At 31.3% G+C, this 21,133-nt stretch overlaps 1 protein-coding gene across 1 annotated transcript; it reads right to left on the minus strand.

Annotated features, from left to right (window-relative positions):
• Nucleotides 1-1,627: 1,627 nt before the first annotated feature.
• On the minus strand, nt 1,628-4,579 carry LOC100778566 (squamosa promoter-binding-like protein 8). Its single transcript, XM_003530120.5, has 4 exons — nt 4,178-4,579; nt 3,305-4,048; nt 2,346-2,485; nt 1,628-1,969 (listed from the first exon to the last, which is right to left on the minus strand). Exons 2-4 carry the CDS (start codon nt 4,036-4,038, stop codon nt 1,827-1,829), a joined length of 1,017 nt encoding a protein of 338 aa, XP_003530168.1. The 5' UTR covers nt 4,039-4,048; nt 4,178-4,579; the 3' UTR covers nt 1,628-1,826.
• Nucleotides 4,580-21,133: the final 16,554 nt, after the last annotated feature.

Raw genomic sequence — 21,133 nt, forward strand, 5'->3', positions numbered from 1 at the left:
GGAATTATCCTTCTTGTTACGTAGTTCCTAAAGTAATAAAATTATATAAATGTTTCCTTGAATATATATCAATTTAGTCCCAAAGTATATATATATATATATATATATATATATATATATATATATATATATATATATATATATATATATAAATAATCAATTTTGAAAATATTTGAGAGTTTACTTAACATTATTTCACATATATAGAGGGATTATTCATTTCTATTTATTTTAGATTTTATTTAAGAGAAAAAATAATACCTTAAGAATAGAATTAAAAAAAATACTGGATAATTAAGGAGTATCAAGTGTTCACGATGTTAACTAATATGTATATATAACACATTCAAAAAATTTAATTTACAATAAATAATTAAGGCTAAAATATGTTTATGATCTTTAATAAACATTCAAATTTTTGTTTGCTTACCAATATTTTTTTTTTCCATTTTCGGTTACTAATAAAACAAAAATTTTGATTTTTTTCACTTTTTTAGTTCCTGGTAAATAACAAATTTTGTGTTTGCTTGTTTCATGACAAAAAAGTATTCATTTATTATTGATTCCTTTAAAAATAACAAATGAAAAAAATTATCATGAAGCAAACAAATTTTTTTTTATTAATTTATCAAGAATGAAAAAAATATTAAGAATAAAAAATAAAACTATTATTTAATTAAAGATTCAACGTAAATTTATTTTATCAACAATATATACAAAATTCAGATATTTATTAAATATCTAAAATATATTTTAACCAATAATTAATAACATCTAATTACAAGGTTAATAGAAATCATGATAGTTCAGAACTATCTCATAACTTCAAATTGAAGGTGTATTTCACTTGTTTAAGAGAGAAAGAGGAGAGAGAAAGGTCCCATATGCAATCAAATGCTAAAATCACCTCAAAGATTAGGATATCCTCCCTCTACTTTGGTTTTGGTTTTTGGGTAGACCCAACCGGTAGGTACTTAACAAGGAATAGCCACACATGTATGATGACATTGTGTTTGTGTGTGTGAGAGAGAGAGAGAGAAATTAAAGAGAAAGCGAGAGCCAGAGAAAGAAAAGGGGCATCTGCAGGTTGATATATTGGAAACAATAACTGGGTTTAGTACAGCTATATAGCTTCCATAGAGGAGACAGCTTGACGGCTAGGGATTCCAATAAATGTTCCTAGCTACAAATTAACATTCAACTCTATTAGTTTTACCTTTTTTATTTTTATTTTTATATACTATATACTATAGGTTATTATACATGTTCATAATTCACATGATCCCTTCATTTTTCCGGAAAAATTCCAGGGCCAGACAAAAGGAAAATAATTCAATGCTCCAAAATGAATGTGTATAGGCCTGAACACCCGTGCTCCGCTGCAACAACCCCCCCAGAACCAAACAGGTCCTATTTCCGGGAAAATCCAAATTGAGGGGTCCAATTTTCCCTTCTACGGTTTACCATAACTAAATTTTACAGCAGTGAAAAAAAAGCTGAACAGATCATAAAAAGTAGGGGCCATTGGGCAGAATTCCATTTGTGCTATGGCTATCAGCTTGTACTAGTAGCACCCCAAAGGGGCCAATAATAATCAACAGTAAACAAATACTATTAAATACATATAGAAAATTAAGGGGAGGGATTAACATAGATGCTTTAAATCACAATTCGTACAAATTAATAACGCGAGATTAAGAGTTTGAAATTAAATTGGGAGTTACAAGTGGAAGTAGTAGTTCACTATATATTATTGTTGACGCTCCTCCGTTAATTTCTTGCAAATATTAATTAGCCATGCAAATTAAACTTCTCCAACGTGAACTCTACCCGCTTGAGAAAAACAGTGAGCTTGAAATCGATGAAGGGTTGTTTGTGCTTTGGTATGGCCTCTGCCGGAAATAATCCGGTGGCGACACTGCCACCGTTACTGACGATGAAGACTGAGCTCCGGAGTCCGGTGGAGATCCTGCCAAAGAAAAGTGCAAAATTTTTGCAAATAGAAAGGAAAATTATGAAAGAGAAAACCTTCATTCTCCATAAAATAAAAATTAAAAATTTGTAATAATAATTAATTAGTAACCCCTTGTCCAACACAAAATTTAATAAAATTGAGCTAGCTTCTACTAAGAAATTTAACTAGTGTGCATATAAAGTTTTAAACTCAAACTTTATTGTTAAGTAATTAATTTTTGGATAACAAGATAATTAAAGATAATTTGGCTCTTAATTAGTACTTATTTTATAACCCATGATAACAATTAGTAATAATTTACTAATTTAGTGGTCGAGTGTCAGAATAATTAAGAAGAGGGGAATTAAGAATTCAAGAGAGAAGGTTGTACTTGCAACATTATCCAAAGAAGGCTGAGATTTCTGAATTTCTTGAGTTGGTTGTTGAGTTTTTCTTCTGCGGCGATTATGATCTGCCAATCTCTTCCTGCAGCTACGTTTTCCGTTATCAAACTCAGAAAGAAGATGGAACCTGCACGTCAAAATCAAAAGAATAATAATTAAGTAAACACGTACCCTAAAAAAATAATTATTATTACTACAATAATAATTTAAAGTTTCTTGATGCAATGCACTACTATGCAGCGGTTTTTAATGGTACTAACTAAAAGGAGCAAAACGATGCAGTACGTAGGTTGCAAAACTGAAAATAGAGTAAGAGCAAACAAGAAACATGTTAGGGACGCAAATGCCCTCGGGATTTCCCCACGTACGGCAAACTCAATCATTATCAACACTCCCCCAAGGGCACTTTCGGCCTTTTCCACCCACACCTCCAAACCAAGGCTCCAAGATGATTGCAACAACAGCATTCTCTTTAATGCATATTTTTAACACTTTTTATTATTAATGAAAGGTGATAAAAATATTATAAAATCATTTATCAAGTAAAAAATAAGTCTCACACAAAAATTACACAATTTTTAATAAATTTGAATCATAAGTACAATGTGTTCAAAAAATTGCGGTGTAACATTTTTCGTGGACAAAACAAAACAACATTGTGTTGTGCAACTGCATGTTTGCATTCATAATTCAGTCGAAAATAGTCATCAAAATTAAGGATCTTTCTGTCATTTGAAAAGGCTTTCAATTTAATGAACATTTAATTTAAACTGAAAATTCAACCGGTTAGTCAGTATTGTGTTTTTTGTGTTCAAAGTGAAATAAAATAGCTCTACGGCAAGAAGCAAAGGTAGGTGTGTAAAAAGACGAAAGTGCCCCCGAGGGAGCTGAACTCAATGATTGATGCAATTTCCGACGGTGAGGAACAAACTAGCACCACCACAACCTGCTGCATTGCTGGCAGAATCGCTGAGTCAAGCCGGCGGCGATGACGGTGGCGGCTTTGGAGTGAAACTCGCACACCTTGTGGCGGCGGTGATAGTGCTTGGCTTGCGACAGATCAGCATTGCAACCCTCGGCCTGGCATCGCGGCGAGTTCGACGAGATAGTCGAACCCGGTTCCACGGGCCTAGACCGACGGTAGAGTCGGCTCACGAAATCATCCTCAGAGGACGAGAAGTAAGTTCGTCCTCCGAGATTGAGTCCAATTCGTGAGCCGACAAAGTCCATGGGCCGACCGACTTCTTCAGACTTGGGGACAAGGAGAAGTCCGCCTGGCCCGGGTCCTGGCCCGGGCCCGTGTCCAGGCCCAGACCCAACAGCGTTGACGTGAGGCAGTGGGTCAAGGGAAAGCATGGAAGGGGGTGGGGGGTAGGACGTGTTCGACGCGCCGTGGAAGGCGCGTGGGTCGAAGAAGGCGTGGTGATGGTGGTGGTGGTTCATGTGGTTATGGTGGTGGGGTTGCGGGTTGAAGTGGTGGTGGGTGAAATCCACGGTGGTTGCCGCGGCAGTGGTGGCGGTGGAGTGCATTGGCGCGTGTAGGAAGTGGTCGGGGATGAGCGTGTGGGACGCGTAGTGGTCGAAGATTTGACGGTGGGTTTGGTCGGAGCCCGCGGCGGAGCTGTCTTCATTTCCGGTGAGCATTATCGTGGACGGGTTCCCCCATTCATAGTCCAACATGTCTCTTCAACTGAAAACAAAAGTGATAACTAAGTAATTAAGAAAGAAAGAACAATAAAAAATAAAGAAAAGAAAAACAAAAACATGGGTTTTGGTTTTTTAAGGAAGGGGTTTATGGAGAAGTGCTGTGTGTTGTTACCTGGGGGAGTTTTGAGAGTGAAGTGAAGAATATATGATATGATTGCAAAGAATAAAGCCCTAATTTGTTGAAGTTGTGATGTTAGACTTGGAATTCCATTTGCATCTTTCTTTCTATCTCACCACAATGGCGTGCACATTAAGTCTTTTTTTTATGACGTTGTGATTTTTTCTCTCTCACTCTCTATATCGCTCTGTGGGTGGTTTAAGACTTTGCCTCTTGCTAAACAGATGTGCGCTTAAAAGATCTCACTTTCACCCTCAAAAAGCTGAACCCTTTTGTCCCCTTCTCCATCTCTCTCTCTCTCTCTCTCTCTCTCTCTCTCTCTCTCGTGGTGAGTATGAGTGTGTGTTGTGTGACTGTGAGTGTGTGAGAGTTTGAGGGAAACTCAGTTTATGAAGCGGCTTCTGCAGACAGTGGGTAATTGGTGGGTGATCTGTACTCGGATATGTTACAACTTGAACGGAATTTACCTTTTCATCCGATCAATATTCACATTTTCACTATTTTAATTTGAAAAGATTATAAACAAAACTTTAGTACCGTATAACATTCGAACACCTACAGTAACTAATATATTATTATTGTTCTAGTTTAATCAGATATTTTAAAATTAATTTTTAAATATACAAATATGTTAAATAATTAAAGAGAGGACTTTAGCATTAATAGTAATTTTATAAGCTTAAACACAGTCTATCTTCGATAAAGTAAAAGAAAATGATACATGTATCTTTAACACTGTACAATCAAAATTAAAAATGTACCCCGATAATTTAACCAACTTTAATATTGAGTTTTGGTATGTAAATTCTAAAGATTGAAATTTTAATTTTAATGAAAAATAATGTTAAAATATTCAATCTATAGTCTGTCCCTTTTGTTTATTATGAGATATATTTATATTAGGAAAAAAAAGTAGTAGTATATACAATGAATAACGTACTAAAGAAAAGAAAAGGAGATCGACAAAGAGAGTTATGAGTTCAATGTAAGTTTTGGTAGAAAAATTTAATGTTGCTTTTCCTAAAAGAAAAGAAAGATTGTAATACAGTCTTAAGTATTTATGAAAAAAGAGAAGGATATTTTAAAATGTATATATTTTTTTAAAAAGGGAAAAGAATTATATTAGAGGATAAGAGGAGGACTGAGATTGAAGCAGAAGTTGTTCTAATAAAAGAAAAGAAATGAGAACTTTATTTCTTTTTATTTTATTAATTTAGAAAGATATAATAAATTGACGTGCAAGCATCATTTTCCACTGGTTCAATTCAATGGAATGAACAAGCATGTACGGACACACATTGAAACCCAAGATATTTTCTCCACAGGTGCAATTTACCCATGGTTTTGTACAATTTAAGTTAATGGAGGAAGAAGCAGCATCGATCGGTGATGGGTGGCATGGCAGCAGCAATTAATTAGCAATGTGAGAAGTGGACAAACTAATAAAACAAAAAAGCAATTAACTCAATTTTGAACTCAACAAAATAAGAAGCTAGAGAGAGAAAAGAAAAAAAAAAGAGAGAGAGAGAGAGAGAGAATAGGGTTAATAATCTGAAGAGGGTGACATTAAATTCTTGGACCCACGATCTGATTTGAGTTTGGTCCGCTTGATCAGGGGTGCCCAGGTCAGATGATCGTCATGATTAATTCATATATATATATGGCTAGGTGGATTTTGTGTGCTTGCTTGCTTAATTGAATTTTCGCTTTCTTGCTTTTACAAACGCACCCCCCCTTTATTTCGTTTTTGAACCATTTGAAAGGGACTCTTTATAACAAGTGCAACTGCATCTGTTTCATTATTTCAGTGTAAATGCACCATGTATTTACATTTAAAGTTTCAACCCCATGTGATTCTTCTTCTTAACAGAATAAATAAATTTTATATATATATATATATATATAATATATATATATATATATATATATATATATATATATATATATATATATATATATATATTAATGCACGCATACGGTTTAGTTTGATTAATTTCTAAAGTAATTGATATAATTCCACCAATTTCAAATTAATTCAACTATTGGAAACCATATAATTGATATTCGATGTTCTAATTAAGCAATATTTACAAGTCAGAAATGGTGATTAGTTTTGGACTTTTAGTCCTTGATTTTCTGCATTTAGCACCATTTAATTCAATTCAAAGTGGATTTTAATCAGTTTCAGTCCACCAAAGAATTTTAAGGGAGTGAAAACAAAAAAGGAAAAGTTGTCAGTGCATAAATCAGATCTTACTTGACTTCTTAAATATGAACAGCTTTTTACTCTATACTGCGAAACATAAGGTCTTTATCTTTATCTCTTACAATATTACTGCAAGAACTGATGGATTTTCAAAATCACCATTAAAACAACCGACATGTTTGCAAAATGAGTAAAGAACTCTCGAACCAAACTTTTAATTGCCCTTTTAACTAATTAAAAATTTAAACGGATAGATTTGTATATAAGAAACTTAGTTTTTGCCCTTGCTTTTTCAAATTCAAATAATGTGACTCAAAATTTCAACATCTATGAACTTCTCTTCCTGAATTATTTATAAAAAAAGAGAGAGAGAGAGAAATAAAGAAAACTTAATTATCTTTTCTAGATTTTAAATTACAATACACGACTTGTAGAATGTAGAGTGAGATTTTACTATTATTCTCAAAATTAGAAATACTTTCTTTTATTGTTTTTGGAACTGCATTTCACATACTACACTTGCAACTTGTAAAACGTATTCTCTCACAACCATCTCAAATTATATCTTTTATCTTTATGTGTATGTTTGATCTTTTAATTAAATTGTCTGTCTCTTTTATCTCTCTTTCTAATAATTAGAATTATAATAGTTATTTTTAGATTATTAATGGTTAAATTAAAATAACCCTTTATTACAATTAAAGTTGCTCATTGTATTCAGATATAATTATTAATTATGAATTATAATTATAACTTAATTTATATATTTAAAAATATTTATTTATTAAAAATTAATTATATAAAATGAGCATTTATTCTGTGTAATAAACATCCTAAGATACCAGTTTGGAAAATTTAATCATGATGGAAAATAATCTTAGTTTGTCAACCAAATATAAATAATATTTAGCTTGGCTTTTTTAAAATTCAATATATATACTGATGATTACATATATTTATTAATCATATATATCCAAGAATAATGTTAAACAAATTAAACTTAGATTTGAAATTCTTCTCTGAAATTCTTCTTATCTATGCACAAACTCCAATACACAAAAGGCATTGGATCGAGGAGCACAATATGTGTGTTGGTTGACTTACCGTTTACCTTGGAGGGTTAAGTGTGTATAGCAATGAATAGCAGTAATTATATATCTGTGCTGTGCACTTTGATTTTGTACAAAAACAAAGGGGCGTATCTTCAGTACTGGTCAGTTGACAATGTGCTATACAAGGGTGCATGCAGATGAAGCTATCTTTAACTCCAGCAAGAAACAAAATGGTATCATGCCAATATTGGAATAGCTAGAATATATAGTACTATTTTATTAAACAAAACATGCACCAAAATATTATTCTATTTCTCTCTCACTCACTCAGCTAGCTAGCAATATTGCTCTTCATTTCATCTGTTGTACCATACACTACCACTACTACTCATTAGTGTTGTGTTGGAAGAGGCCAATTTTGAAGCCTGAGCGGAGAACAAGGCGTGCTCACTTATCTCAAAAGGAAATTTATCAAACTAAGAAGAAAACCTTGGATGTGAGTGAGAGAGAGAAAGAAAGAAAAAGATGTATGATGTTGAATGTGTCAAAAAATAGTATCATTAGAGGGTTGTGGACGTAGTTTCGCATTTTGTGGTGATGATGCTTCCACATTAAGAAGGGGAAAAAAGTGTCAATTCAGGACTATTCTATGCATGGAGTCAAATGTCGGGACCTTCTATGGCCCAAAGCACACCATGCGAACAGAATTCAGCTGGAATTTCAGAAATTATCACGTGGCCTAGCCAAATCACATGAGACCGATCGAGAGAGATCGAGTTGGTGCAAATTCTTTTTACCATTCAATGCAGTTATACTAATGCATTTATTTTCTTATAAACTCGATCGTAGTGTAGTATATTGAAAGTAATAATTAGTTTTATTACAAAACTGAATAATGAATAAATATAATAAGACTTAACATATAATATATTATTTATACAAATGATTTATTGATGATAAAAAAATTAAAATATATATAACCTATTGATGTAATTTTTATCTAATACAGATTAAACTTTTACTATAAATAATATTGTAACTATACACAGGGACCCATCTAAAAATTTCAAGTTATGGGATATATATATATATATATATATATATATATATATATATATATATATATATATATATATATATATATATATATATATATATATATATAATATATATGAGAATTATCATTTTATTTATGTGAAAAAATAAGAATGATTAATCTTAACCGTTAAATTAAAATGAAAGATCAAGATTAAAATATTTTAAATTTAAATTAAAACTTCATTAACCATAAATCTTCATAAGATTTACAAAATAAAATAATTACTATTGTATTCATCATCACCGTTGTGATCATCACACTTAACAATCATGTTGGTGACGATGATAATGGTCATGATGACGATCACAGTAATGATGGCGATGATAAAGGTAACAACAATCATGCTGATAGTGGTGGAGACAGTTGACAATCGTGATGGTAGTTAGGGTAGCGGTCATGACAATTATGGTGAAAACAATCATGACGGTTGTGGTGGTTAAAGTGATGATAAGTTTAAGATATTTTACGATATCATAAATTAAATCTTTAAAATATTTAATTTTTTGTTTGATAAATTTTATGAAAATTTTTATCATTAAACAAAATTTTAATTTGAATTTAAAATATTTTTAATCTTGACTTTTTATTTCAAGCTAACAATTGATATTAATCATTTTCTTTCTTATATAAGATGAGAGAGAGAGAGAGAGAGAGAGAGAGAGAGAGAGAGAGGAGAGAGAGAGAGAGAGAGAGAGAGAGAGAGAGAGAGAGAGAGAGAGAGAGAGAGAGAGAGAGAGAGAGAGAGAGAGAGAGAGAGAGAGAGAGAGAGGTATTGAGAGAATATTTAAAATAAAGAGTGATTCATGTATCATTACTCTATAGCTTGCCCACTTGGTTAATTAATCCGTAGCTATTAGCAAGATTCGATGTCTTGGATGCTATCTATTCTCCGTATTCCGTAATTTGTAAATTATATGCAACTATGGATACATATTCTTTTGTCCTTTGGATCACATTATTGTAACAAGCTATAACATGAAATAGGGCAAGCCTCACTGCTAAGTACCACTCCAAAGCATAAGTCACCCAATTGCAGAAACTAAAATGCCAAATCAAAAAAGATGAGAACAAAGAACAAGATGAAAAAGAAAAGGAAAAGGTCAAGTAAGTAGGGTTCCCTAGCCCTTATTTGTTAATCTCCCTTGCAATATATCTTACGTCAATGTTAATTTCCTATATAGAATTCCAAATTACTTGCCATGTACTAGCAATTACTCCATTCTTCATATTTTATGTGGAGATGAACAAATCTATACCAAACCAAAGTGGTCCTTCTTAATTATTTGGAATGTTCATGTTGGAACATTAAGCTAGCTAATACCAATACTTGTGAGAAATAATTCTCCTAAATATACACCAAATTAATGTGAGAGGCTAGGAACATTGTTGGGTAAGGGGGATTTAAAATTGAGAAGGTGAAAAATGGTTGAGGCCAAAGTTAAATGGTAGTTGTACTCATAGGCTTCTGGGGAAACTAGTTATATAAGGAACCTTCCGTGGGCCGAATCACATTGATCTTACAATAATGTTTGATCACTTTGAGAAGACGGAAAATGATGCCTAAGAAAATGTGTGCAAAGTACTGGTGGAGTCCTGGCATTGGACATCCTAATTGACAGCATTATGGTAAGAAAATAACAACTTGACAAAAAGGCTGGTAATCAGTGATCATGTTGAAGTTAGGGAAAGTATGCCTCACCTGAATTTTGATTGCCAAACTCTTTATAATTGAGTTAGGGTTGGGATTGGGAGGTAGGCTTCTAAATGTAGTTTATTTTTTCTGGATCTAATTAAACCCACTTCAAAAGTTTTGGGGGTATGAAAAATTGAAAACCTAAATCTGTCCCTAGAGAAATATTTAAAAGCTGTAAGTGTAGTCTATGACCCATCCTACCCCTCTTCGATCAATGATAATTTTAAATTAAATTATTGCAATAATGCGATTAATTAGAGTTTTGAAAACCAAAAATGGTCTCCTGTAATTTTTTCTGTCACTAAAAATACACTTCAACGTAGTTAAGATTAATGTCTTTTAAACCGTAAAGATTATTAAGATCCAATTTTGATAATTTTTTTCATAAATATTAATAAAAGGGAAAAAAGGTAAAAAAAAAAAATGAGTTGCGTAAACTAAAATCCACTTATGTAATTACTCCCTAGTTCGTTTTTAATCGTCTGATTTTTTTTAAAATTATTTATTTATCATTCACAAAGTTCAATAGCATACTAATTATTCCTTTATTAATTATACTCTTATTTATCTCATAATTTTTAATTAATTTATACATATATTTATTATGAAATGAAAAAGGAATAAGATAGAAAACTCTTCAATTATTTTATTAAAATAAAAAAATTATTACATTTCTTAATTTCTAGAAAATAAGACAGGTAAAAAAGAACAGAGAAGTTATATAGAAGTCTTTTTCATTTTACTTCTCCAAAAGTTATTTTTTAGAAATACTTCTCCAAAAGTTAAATTGTATATTTTAAGTTACTTTTATCTTGTAGAGAAGTTAATATATTTTACCTTCTTATTTTCTTGATTTTCCTATAAACAATATAGAGAAGTTTATTCAAATATAAAGTAAATTTTAATTCACCCATTAAAATTTTTTTTTCCTACTCAATCAAAAATTAAATCGTAACCAATACGCATAAAGAACTCAATTATCTTCTCGCTAAACCAAATCTTGTTGGTATCGATTATCTCTTTATATTAAAAAAGACAGACATTTTATTATTCTGTTTAAAAGCTTAATTGCGTAAATCAATATATTATAAAAAATATTGATTATAAATATGGGGTAAAATCTTACATTGGATGAAAACTTTAAGATTTTTTATTAAAGTATAATATCAATTAACTTATGTAATTGATTGTAGTCTATTGGTAAAATCTCTCCAATGTTAAACATATTCGATGCACAACCAAAAAGACTTACATAGATGTGTGTAGTCTTTATAAATGACTTTATTTAGTTTCAATCCCTCAATTTTTTTCCCATTAATTTTAGTTAGTTCTTACATTTTAAATTTTTTTAAATACTTCTTATCACTATTTAGTAATGAAGTGTTTAGAGTTTTTTTTATAGGCAAAATTAACATTAAAAGGGAGTACAAAGTTAAGCCATCAAGGTTTTTCAACTATAGTGAAATAAGAAAAAGTATCAATACACTACTCATTGAAAAACAAAGCAGTCCCTTCAAATTCCTTGATAACCAATTCCAAGATCGAACTTTGATTAGATCTAAAACAACAATCAGATCAAACTTGCCTCCATTAGACATTTATCATTCCTCAAAAAAGTCAAAGGAATCACACAATTGCATGTTCCTATTATGAAATACTGTACATGTATCATCTAATTACTATTATGAAGTATCATCATGTAAAAAAATAATAGTTTTAGGTTCCATGGTGTGGTGAAAATATTTTTTTACTTGTTGAAAGACACCATAACTTGTTGATTTCCGCTGTGCCACCACAGAACCACACATACAATAAATCTTTCAACAAAATTAGATGATCAAATTCAAATAATGAATCAATTAATATATATATATATATATATATATATATATATATATATATATATATATTCTAATAAAAGTAATAAAGTGATAAGATCAATTTAGAGATATATATTTATATTTATACTGTGTGGGTTATATTGATCCTGAATTTATGCTGGACATGCCCTACAAGGATATGCAACCTTAACTTGGTTCCAAGGTCCTGCAGGATGAAAACTCTGTGGCTGATGAAGGGCGCGAAAGTGCGGGATAAGTTGGTTACCCCAGGTAAACCACGCAAAATGCCAAACCTGTTTAGAGATGTGACAATGTACTGCAACTATAGCTAGCAGGAACAAGATTTGAACTCAGTAGTTAAAGAAAGAAAAGGTATATTAAGAATATATAATTTTATTTTTCTGTATATTTTATGTGAGTGTGACTTCCTTTTTACATTTTTTTTTTTACATCCCTCGTTCACATGTAGCATCCGATATATATGAATCTACGTCATATATAATTATATATAATACTTTGATGTAAATAATAAGTGGATCTATGTTACTTCTAAGTATGATAGGTGATGTAATATAATTAAAAGAGAAAAATTATGAGTGATAATAGAGTGTTTGTAATGAATAGGTATTTATATACCATCACTCATTATGTTCTTAACGTAAATCATCTTTGCAACAACTCTTAGGATAATTACTGGAAAAAATTGAATAAGTTTACTATATGTATGAATTTCTTTTTTGAGAAGATTATACATACATATCAATGATTATCAAGTAATTTAAATTGTGAGCATATTTTAATTAAATTCTAATCAATAGAATTATAAAAATCATCCAATTTTCAATTTGCTTATCACATGTTGGCACATCGTTTTTATAATATTTTATTGCTTTGCACTTTTCTCTCTCTCTTGCACGGGTCCAGGCTCTACTATTTTGATTTCTTGTTCTTCCACATATCTGTGTAGAACACATGAATTACTCTAATTTTTGTTTATAGCTTATGAAACAATGTGAATCACCGAACGCATGAATCAATTGTCCTGAGTTTGCTTCAACTTATAAGAGTGATTTTTAGTTCGAATCCTAGATAATAATTAGTTACATTAAATACCAAAAAAGAAATATTTATTCGTTTATAATGATTCTACCTGAAAATAATTGTTTGCTACAAAAAATATCTATAGTTTTAAACCAAAAAACTATTACTAAAAAAATCATTCAATAAGCTTCACAATTACTATAGTTTCTAAAAATTATTTTAATGCAAATGCTGAGTGGCATAAGGGATTAATGTCCTAATTTAAATTCTTACCTTCTCCATAGCTGTTGATTTGATTAAAAAAAATACATTTTGCCCAAAAAATGAATAATTATGCAACTAAATAAAGTTGATAAAAAATAAAATAAATTTGAGTTAAGCAAGTTGTTGATGAAAAATTAAAATATAAAGTTTGAATTAAATATAATAAAGTAAATATGTAATTATATATTAATCATGCTCTTCTTTTATAATTTTACATAGATATTAAATGGATAGGTATTCAAATTATGAAATTAAGATCATTCGTTTATTTTGGTAGCTTTTAAAAAATTATCTTTAAAATTAAAAATTGAACTAAAATGCTATTTTTTTAGTCGTAGCGGTCATTTTTTTAACCATTTTGATGTAAAATATATATCAGCTTTATCAAAGATTCGTCTTTGCTAAAAAAAAACTTTGATTAATTTTTTTTTTTAGATTTGTTCTTTAATGTTTTTTTCACCTATAAAACTTAAAGGTGAAAGCTTGTTTAAAAGATTCAAATTCAATTTGATTGAAATTATCAAGTTAGTTACCGATTCGCTTAACTTATTGGCAAACTATATAGCATTTACACTTATAAATTATAATATTGAAATTGCCTGATTATATTTATTATTTAAATTATTTTTCGTAAATATTTAAATTTTATTTAAAAATCAAAAGATTATTACATGAGTGAAAATCTCATATAAAAGATTCACTCACTACAAAATAAGTTTCTAGTATTATAGTTTGTCCAAATTAATATGACAATCCCACTCGCACAACCCATTCACTCGCCTCAGGCTTTGAACATGTGTCAAAGGGTAACCACTTCCTGCCTCAACAACTTGGCAAAGTACATTAAATTTTTTGCGTAGTGGAAATGAAATGGTTGTGTTGTGTTGTGTGTCGATGAGAGAGGTGCATGAGAGTCCAAAATTGAGCAGAGTAGTGGCAGATGAGATGAAGAGAGAGAAAGTGTTTATCTTAAGAAAAAGCCTGACACAGACGTTGACCCTCTGTACGGAATGTCTGCTAGCTGCTTTACATCAACATTTTTATTTTTTTTTACATCATGCTATTATGTTATTCTTCATTACTCATCTCACAGCACAAATTATTAAATTAGGTATGGGTGATTATATTGCTTGGGCACCTAATAATAAAACAAAATTTTAAAAATGTCTTTAAGTATTTTTTTTAAGTTTTTTTGTATGGTAGTGTATTCATTTTTTGTTTTCTTGATTTATTCTAGTTTTTTTTAATTGTGGTGAGAGGTTTATTATGCCACTTTGGTCAAGATGTAAGTTTTATAAAAGTATGTCCGTGATGGTTGTAACAATGATTGATTTGATTATTAACGGAGGTACGTTGATGTTATTTGATTTTTTTTTACGTAAAATATGGATTAAAGAATCTGTAAGTTTCATATAACTTACGAATTGTCAATCCGTATAAGTTATACGAATTGTTAATCTGTATAAATTATACAAATTGAATAATTCGTATAACTCATACAGATTGGTTAATCTGTATGAGTTATACAGATTTTTAATTTTTTTTAACTAAAGATATATTAAATTTTTGAAATTTTTATTAAATTATAAATATATTAATATGATTGTTACAAAAATTAATGTGTATAAAAAAATTATTTGTTTATTTTTTTTTATTTGAAATGTGATTTGTATTATTATTTTAAATATTTTTAAATGTAAGTATTTATTTTTATATTTTGGAAATCATATTAATTGTAAAATAATTTACACTTTTTAATTTATGTATAATTTATTTGAATTGTTGTGGTTTAAAATTGATTGTTTTTTGTGATTATATTTTCCTTAATTAGAATTAAGTTGAATAATATAATTTATTTTACCACATATGGTTAGGTTATAATTTTTATCTATTATATGATTATCAATTTTAAGTTGAAAAAGTTGATGTTATTGGTTTTTAATATATAGGGTTATCAACTTTAATGTTTTATAATATTATATGCAGTAAAAAATTATGTAGCATTTTGTGTGATAGTATGTATGGTGCAGTTAGGGGTTGTTTGTTTATGATGTTGAAAATTTTAACTGTCTTATTAAGATGGACGAAGATCAATGAATGTATGACAGTATAATGTCTGAAGAAGTTGATATGAATGAACAAAATGAAGACGAAAGTGGTATGAATGAAGAACATGCTAATTGTTCCAATGCATTCAATATTTCTCAGATATTAATATGATTTATTGTTATTAAATGAATTTCCCTTGAAGACTAAACTTGTGTGGATTGCATTGTATGTGTTTGTTACCCTAGATGATGTTTTGCATTGGACTCGATCTGTTGCATATGAAATTGGATTTATGACGGTGATTATGAGGTCAAACACAAACATTGGTATGAAAGGAAAGACTTTATTTGTCTTAATTGATTGTCAAAGGAGTGGTTAGTATAGGTCTAGAAAGAAAGATTTTGTAAGAAGAGATACTGACAGTAGGAAATATGAGTGTCCCTTTAAGCTTTGTGGGAAACCAGTGGTTGGAGGGAAATGATAGATGGTGAAGTTAATGTGTGGGAGTCATAATCATGAAATGAAAAAGTCATTGGTTGGATATTCATACGCTGGTCGATAGACTAAGGATGAAAAAATAGTTATTGCTGATATGACAAAGTCAATGGTAAAACCAAGAAATATTTTGTTAACGCTAAACGAGCACAATGTCAATAATTATACAACAATCAAACAAATATACCATGTAAGAAGTGTATATCATTCTTCTGTAAGAGGCATTGATACTGAATTGCAACAACTAATGAAGTTGCTTGAACGGGATCAGTATATTCATTGGTATAGATTAAAGGATGAAGATGTTATATGTGATATCTTCTGGTGTCATCCTGATGTAGTGAAGTTATGCAATGCCTATAATTTGGTATTTTTTTATAGATAGTACCTACAAAACAAACAGGTACAGGCTCCTTCTACTTGACTTTGTTGGTGTTCTCTGCTAGTTTTGTCTATTTGGAGGGAGAACGTCTAAATAATGTCGTATGGACTCTAGAACAATTTCAGGGTCTTTTTCTAAGACGTGATGCCCTCCTTGAAGTTATTGTCGTTGATAGAGACCTAACATTGATGAATGCAGTGAAAACTGTATTCCTTGAGTGTATCAACTTGTTGTGTAGGTTTCACATTGACAAGAATGTCAAGGCAAAATATAAATCCATAATTGGTCAAAAAATGCATGGGATTATGTGATGGATGCCCAAGAGAGTTTGGTTAATTGTCTTTCCGAGCATCAATTAGATGATTGTCTTAAGAAGTTTGAAATTGTTTGTTCACCATAACCAATGTTTGTTGACTATGTCAACCAAACATGGATAGTTCCCCACAAAGAAAAATTTGTTAAAGCCTGGACGAATAAGATGATGCACTTAGGAAACACAACAACAAACAGGTATGAAAATTGTCATTTTTTTATTAGGGTTTAGGAATTAATGGATACAAATACTTGTATTTGTTTATTGTTTTTTGTATATTTCATATGCAGGGTTGAATCTGCTCATTGGGCTTTAAAAAAACTATTACAAAATAGCCTTGAAGACTTATGTAGTGTTTGGGAAGTCATGAACAACATGATCACGTTGCAACACACTGAAATTAAGGCATCATTTGAGACAAGTATACATGTGGCTGGACATGTTTTTAAAGTTACCTTATACAAAAAACTACTTGACATGGTATCAAGGTATGCTTTAAATCAGATTGTTGTTGAGTTTGAATGTGTACATTATGCTGAAAAAAACCCTTCTCATTGTGAATGAATCATGAGAACTACTCACGGTCTTCCATGGGCATGTGAGCTATCCAAATATGTTGTTGGTATCATACCACTTGAGATAATCCATATGTTTTGGCGGAGACTAAATTTTTCAAACCAAGGTTATCTGAGCCCTAAGTGAGCATAACCAAAGAGATGGAAATCATATCCAAGCGATTTGAAGAGCTTGATGTTTGTGGCAAAGTTACTCTAAAGAGTAAACTCTGGGAAATTGTCTACCCTGATCTAAACTATATGTGTCCTCCTCCAGAAAAGGTCAACAACAAAGGTGATCAAAAGAAATCGATGACCAAACATCAAAGATCAACAAAGTGTGATCCATCATACTGGGAGTAAGTTGATGCCTTATATTTATTGCAAAATAGTAATTCTTCAGTCAAACATAGTGCATCATCATTTGACCAGGAAATTCCAACAAGGATTATGCCGATGTTGGATCAATTTCATCCGTGCATTCACGATTCCATTGAAAACATTGTCGATGTCAAAGCTGATGGTAACTATGGATATTGTGTAATTGTTGACTTATTAGGTATGGGTGAAGATTTATGGTCTTTGGTGTGCAACCATTTTCTTAAAGAACTTGTCAAATGGTCTGATGAGTATATCAACATCCTCGGTGGCATAGACAGATTTGAGGAATTAAAGAGGTCCTTACTTGTTGATAGATTATCCACGATATGTAATTTATGTTTTATTTTTTGTTTAAAATTTAATTTAAATAAATGTTATCCGTATAACTGTAACATGTAGGTTATCATGGATAAGTGAATGAATATAATCGATATGGGATATGTCATTGCTTCAAGGTATAATGTCATTCTTGTATCTCTGTCTCTATAACAAAGCATGACATTTTTCCTCTTAGAAGTCAACCACTAACAGATTCTTCTTTGCATTTCATAATATGTATCGGTCACGTGTATGACAATCATTTTGTTCAGGTAGATTCATCATAATCCTATTTTTTGATTCATGAAATTAATTGTGTTATAATAACTTGAAATTGTCTGTGCATGTGTAACAGGTTTATTTAAGAGACTGTTGTCCATTACCACCTCTAAATTTGTTATGGTCTAGGAATTGTCATCCTTAGGCAAAGCAGTGGCCAACTTCATATGTTAGTAGAATGCATCAGTATAAAAATTTGATGGTGTTCAAAATAAACTATGTTGATTTAAGTGAAGAGTGAACATTTAGGTACTTATGTCATTGTCATGTACTACAATAATATGCAACTGTTTCATTGGAAATTCACATAATTATGTATTATACCTTACGTTCAAACGGTTTAGGGTTACTATAATACGTAGTGTTTAGTGTTATGTGCGTTGTTAGGGTTAATTCTTACGTGAAAACCAGGGTTTAGTAGAACATAAAAAAGTAAGGGTTTTGCCAACTAGGGTTTAGTGTTACGGTTTAGGGTTAATTCAAAACTCATTAAAAAAATTGTTACATGTGGAATATAGGGTTTATGGTTTAATTCATATGTGTTGATATAAGCGGTTCAATAGTAATATAAAAAACATTTCAAATAAAATTGGTAAAATAAAAATGTTGTCAAATAAAATAAAATGATAAACATTATCTACAAATTTTCATGTGTCGCCTTCGTCGCGATCACACATATACATTGCAATCTGCAGTCACACCTCTAGTAATCTTTAGGCAGTCTTGCATGACATCGTATGTTTCTGTGCCTTCACTCACTATCCTTAGGTTGAGCAACCGCTCCAACCTTTTAGCTATTGTTTGGCAAGTCTCCTATGACATTCACAACAACAAATAAGGTTTATATATATTGCATGTTTAAATAAAATGAAATTAAGAGTAACATGAATATATATGTTACCATTGCATGTCTAGGCTGCTCCACATGAGAAGGTGCATGCGCAAGTGCTTCCTCCATAGTTGTTGTTGCCACTAGTTACTGAGGCATATCTGGTTCGACATATGTGTCATCTTGCATGACAGGTGGATGTCTGACTGGATCCCCGGGATGTGCTGGCCTCATGAATGGATGCAAAATCATGTAGAACCAGTCCATGTAGTCTGATGCACATTGTCCAGGCACAACACAAATCTGACCCACCGGTGCAAGGTTCTCATAGAAGTGCATCCATTTGTCATCAATATCTTCTAAGTATAATCTTGAACTTAGAGAGTGTGGAGGGATCGTCTGAACATGCTCAAACTGTCGTGCAACCCTCTCTGGTCGGTGTATGACAACAGCAGGACCCCATCGGATATGTCCAAAAAAACAAGAAATGAGCTCAAATTCTCTAACTGGACGTTGGTTACCGTAATGCATCTAGCAAGCAGCACCAAACGTCAGTCGATAGACGTTTCCGATACGTCAACACTAGTAAGGACTTCGCAAAGGTCCAGCGATAGGCATGTGGTTTCCTTTCATGATAGTCTTCAGTAGTAATAGCCTCATCAACAGATGGAAAATGCTCATAAATCCAACACTACACATTTTTTCAAAACAAAAAAAGATTATCAAATCAATACATAAAAAAAATCAAAAAACAAAAAAATAAATCAAATTCAATTACAATTATTTGTACTAGTGTGATATATCCAGCAAGTTGTCTGCCCACTCTTAGACGCGTTATTCAAATTATCGTACATATGCACTAGGGAGGCAGCTCCCCATGCGTAGCTTTCACTCTAACTGAGGTCTTGGAAGGTGTCCAAGAACACCACATGCACGTGTGTTGCACTCTTGTTAGCAGAAAGAGTGCAACCTAACAAATGTAGTAGATAAGCTCGAGTTGCTATAGTCCAGTGTGTGACATCACATTTGCTACGATAAATGTCTCATAGTCATGATAGTCGTGTATATGCCTCATGACACTGTACTGTCTCAACTTTGGCTTCATCTGCATTGACTTCAAGTAATTTCACTAACAACAACACCGCTTCGTCAACATGCAGAGTCTCAAAGCTATGGAAGGTGCCTGTAATGGGCAGATGAAGCAAAGAGACCACATCATCGAGGGTGATGGTAACCTCTCCTACAGGAAGATGGAAACTACTAGTTTCTTTATGCAACATCTTCGTAAAAGTTGATATGAGTCCCCGATCGTCAGTGTCCAATGAACATGTGACCAGAGAACTTAATTTTATGGCAACAACTAACCCTTCAATCTCTACAACAGGTCTCTCGAATTTCTGAATCTTCCTTCCATTGGAGGATAACTTCAATTTAGGACATTCCTATAAAAAATTAAATAATTTTAACAATAATAACAAATGCTTATTGAAATATAATTTATTTAGAAATATAAATATTTGTCCATTTCAAACAATGACTACAACATGATCAGAATAGCAGTCATATTTGATGTGTCATGCAACCCATCTAGAAAACCCTGGGCATCAATAGCTGCTTCTTGAGACAAGGTCTTCCTCAGCAATAGGGACTGGATCCCCGGGATGTTCATCATGTTCATCCACATGATGAGCATCCTCAACAATAGGGGCAGCTTCTCGTTGCCAACGTGCGGATGTTGTGGGTCTTCGCTGCTGTGGAGCTTCATCTGAGTCACGATTATTTTCACTCCCCATGACTCTTCCAATAACTCTGCCTAAAGCACAACTCAAACCTCTGGTTCTAACAATAATTTGCAAATTTCAACATAAATAAAAATTTGTCAAAATTCAAACAATACTTCAATCAATTACTATAAAATAATTCATAAATAAGAAAATAATTATATATATATATATATATATATATATATTCAAAATGTATTTTTAATTAATTTTGTATAAAAAACTTTAAAAAACTACAATTAATTAATTACATAAAAAACAAAAACTATGTCTCCTTGCCTATTCTTTTTTACAAAATATTAATATATAATAATTATAAATATATTTGTTAGTGCTTAGCTCTACTGAGTTTTAAAAGATTGGCTAAGATTTT

The sequence above is a fragment of the Glycine max genome, chromosome 7, assembly GCF_000004515.6.
Source record: "Glycine max cultivar Williams 82 chromosome 7, Glycine_max_v4.0, whole genome shotgun sequence".
NCBI lineage: Eukaryota > Viridiplantae > Streptophyta > Magnoliopsida > Fabales > Fabaceae > Glycine > Glycine max.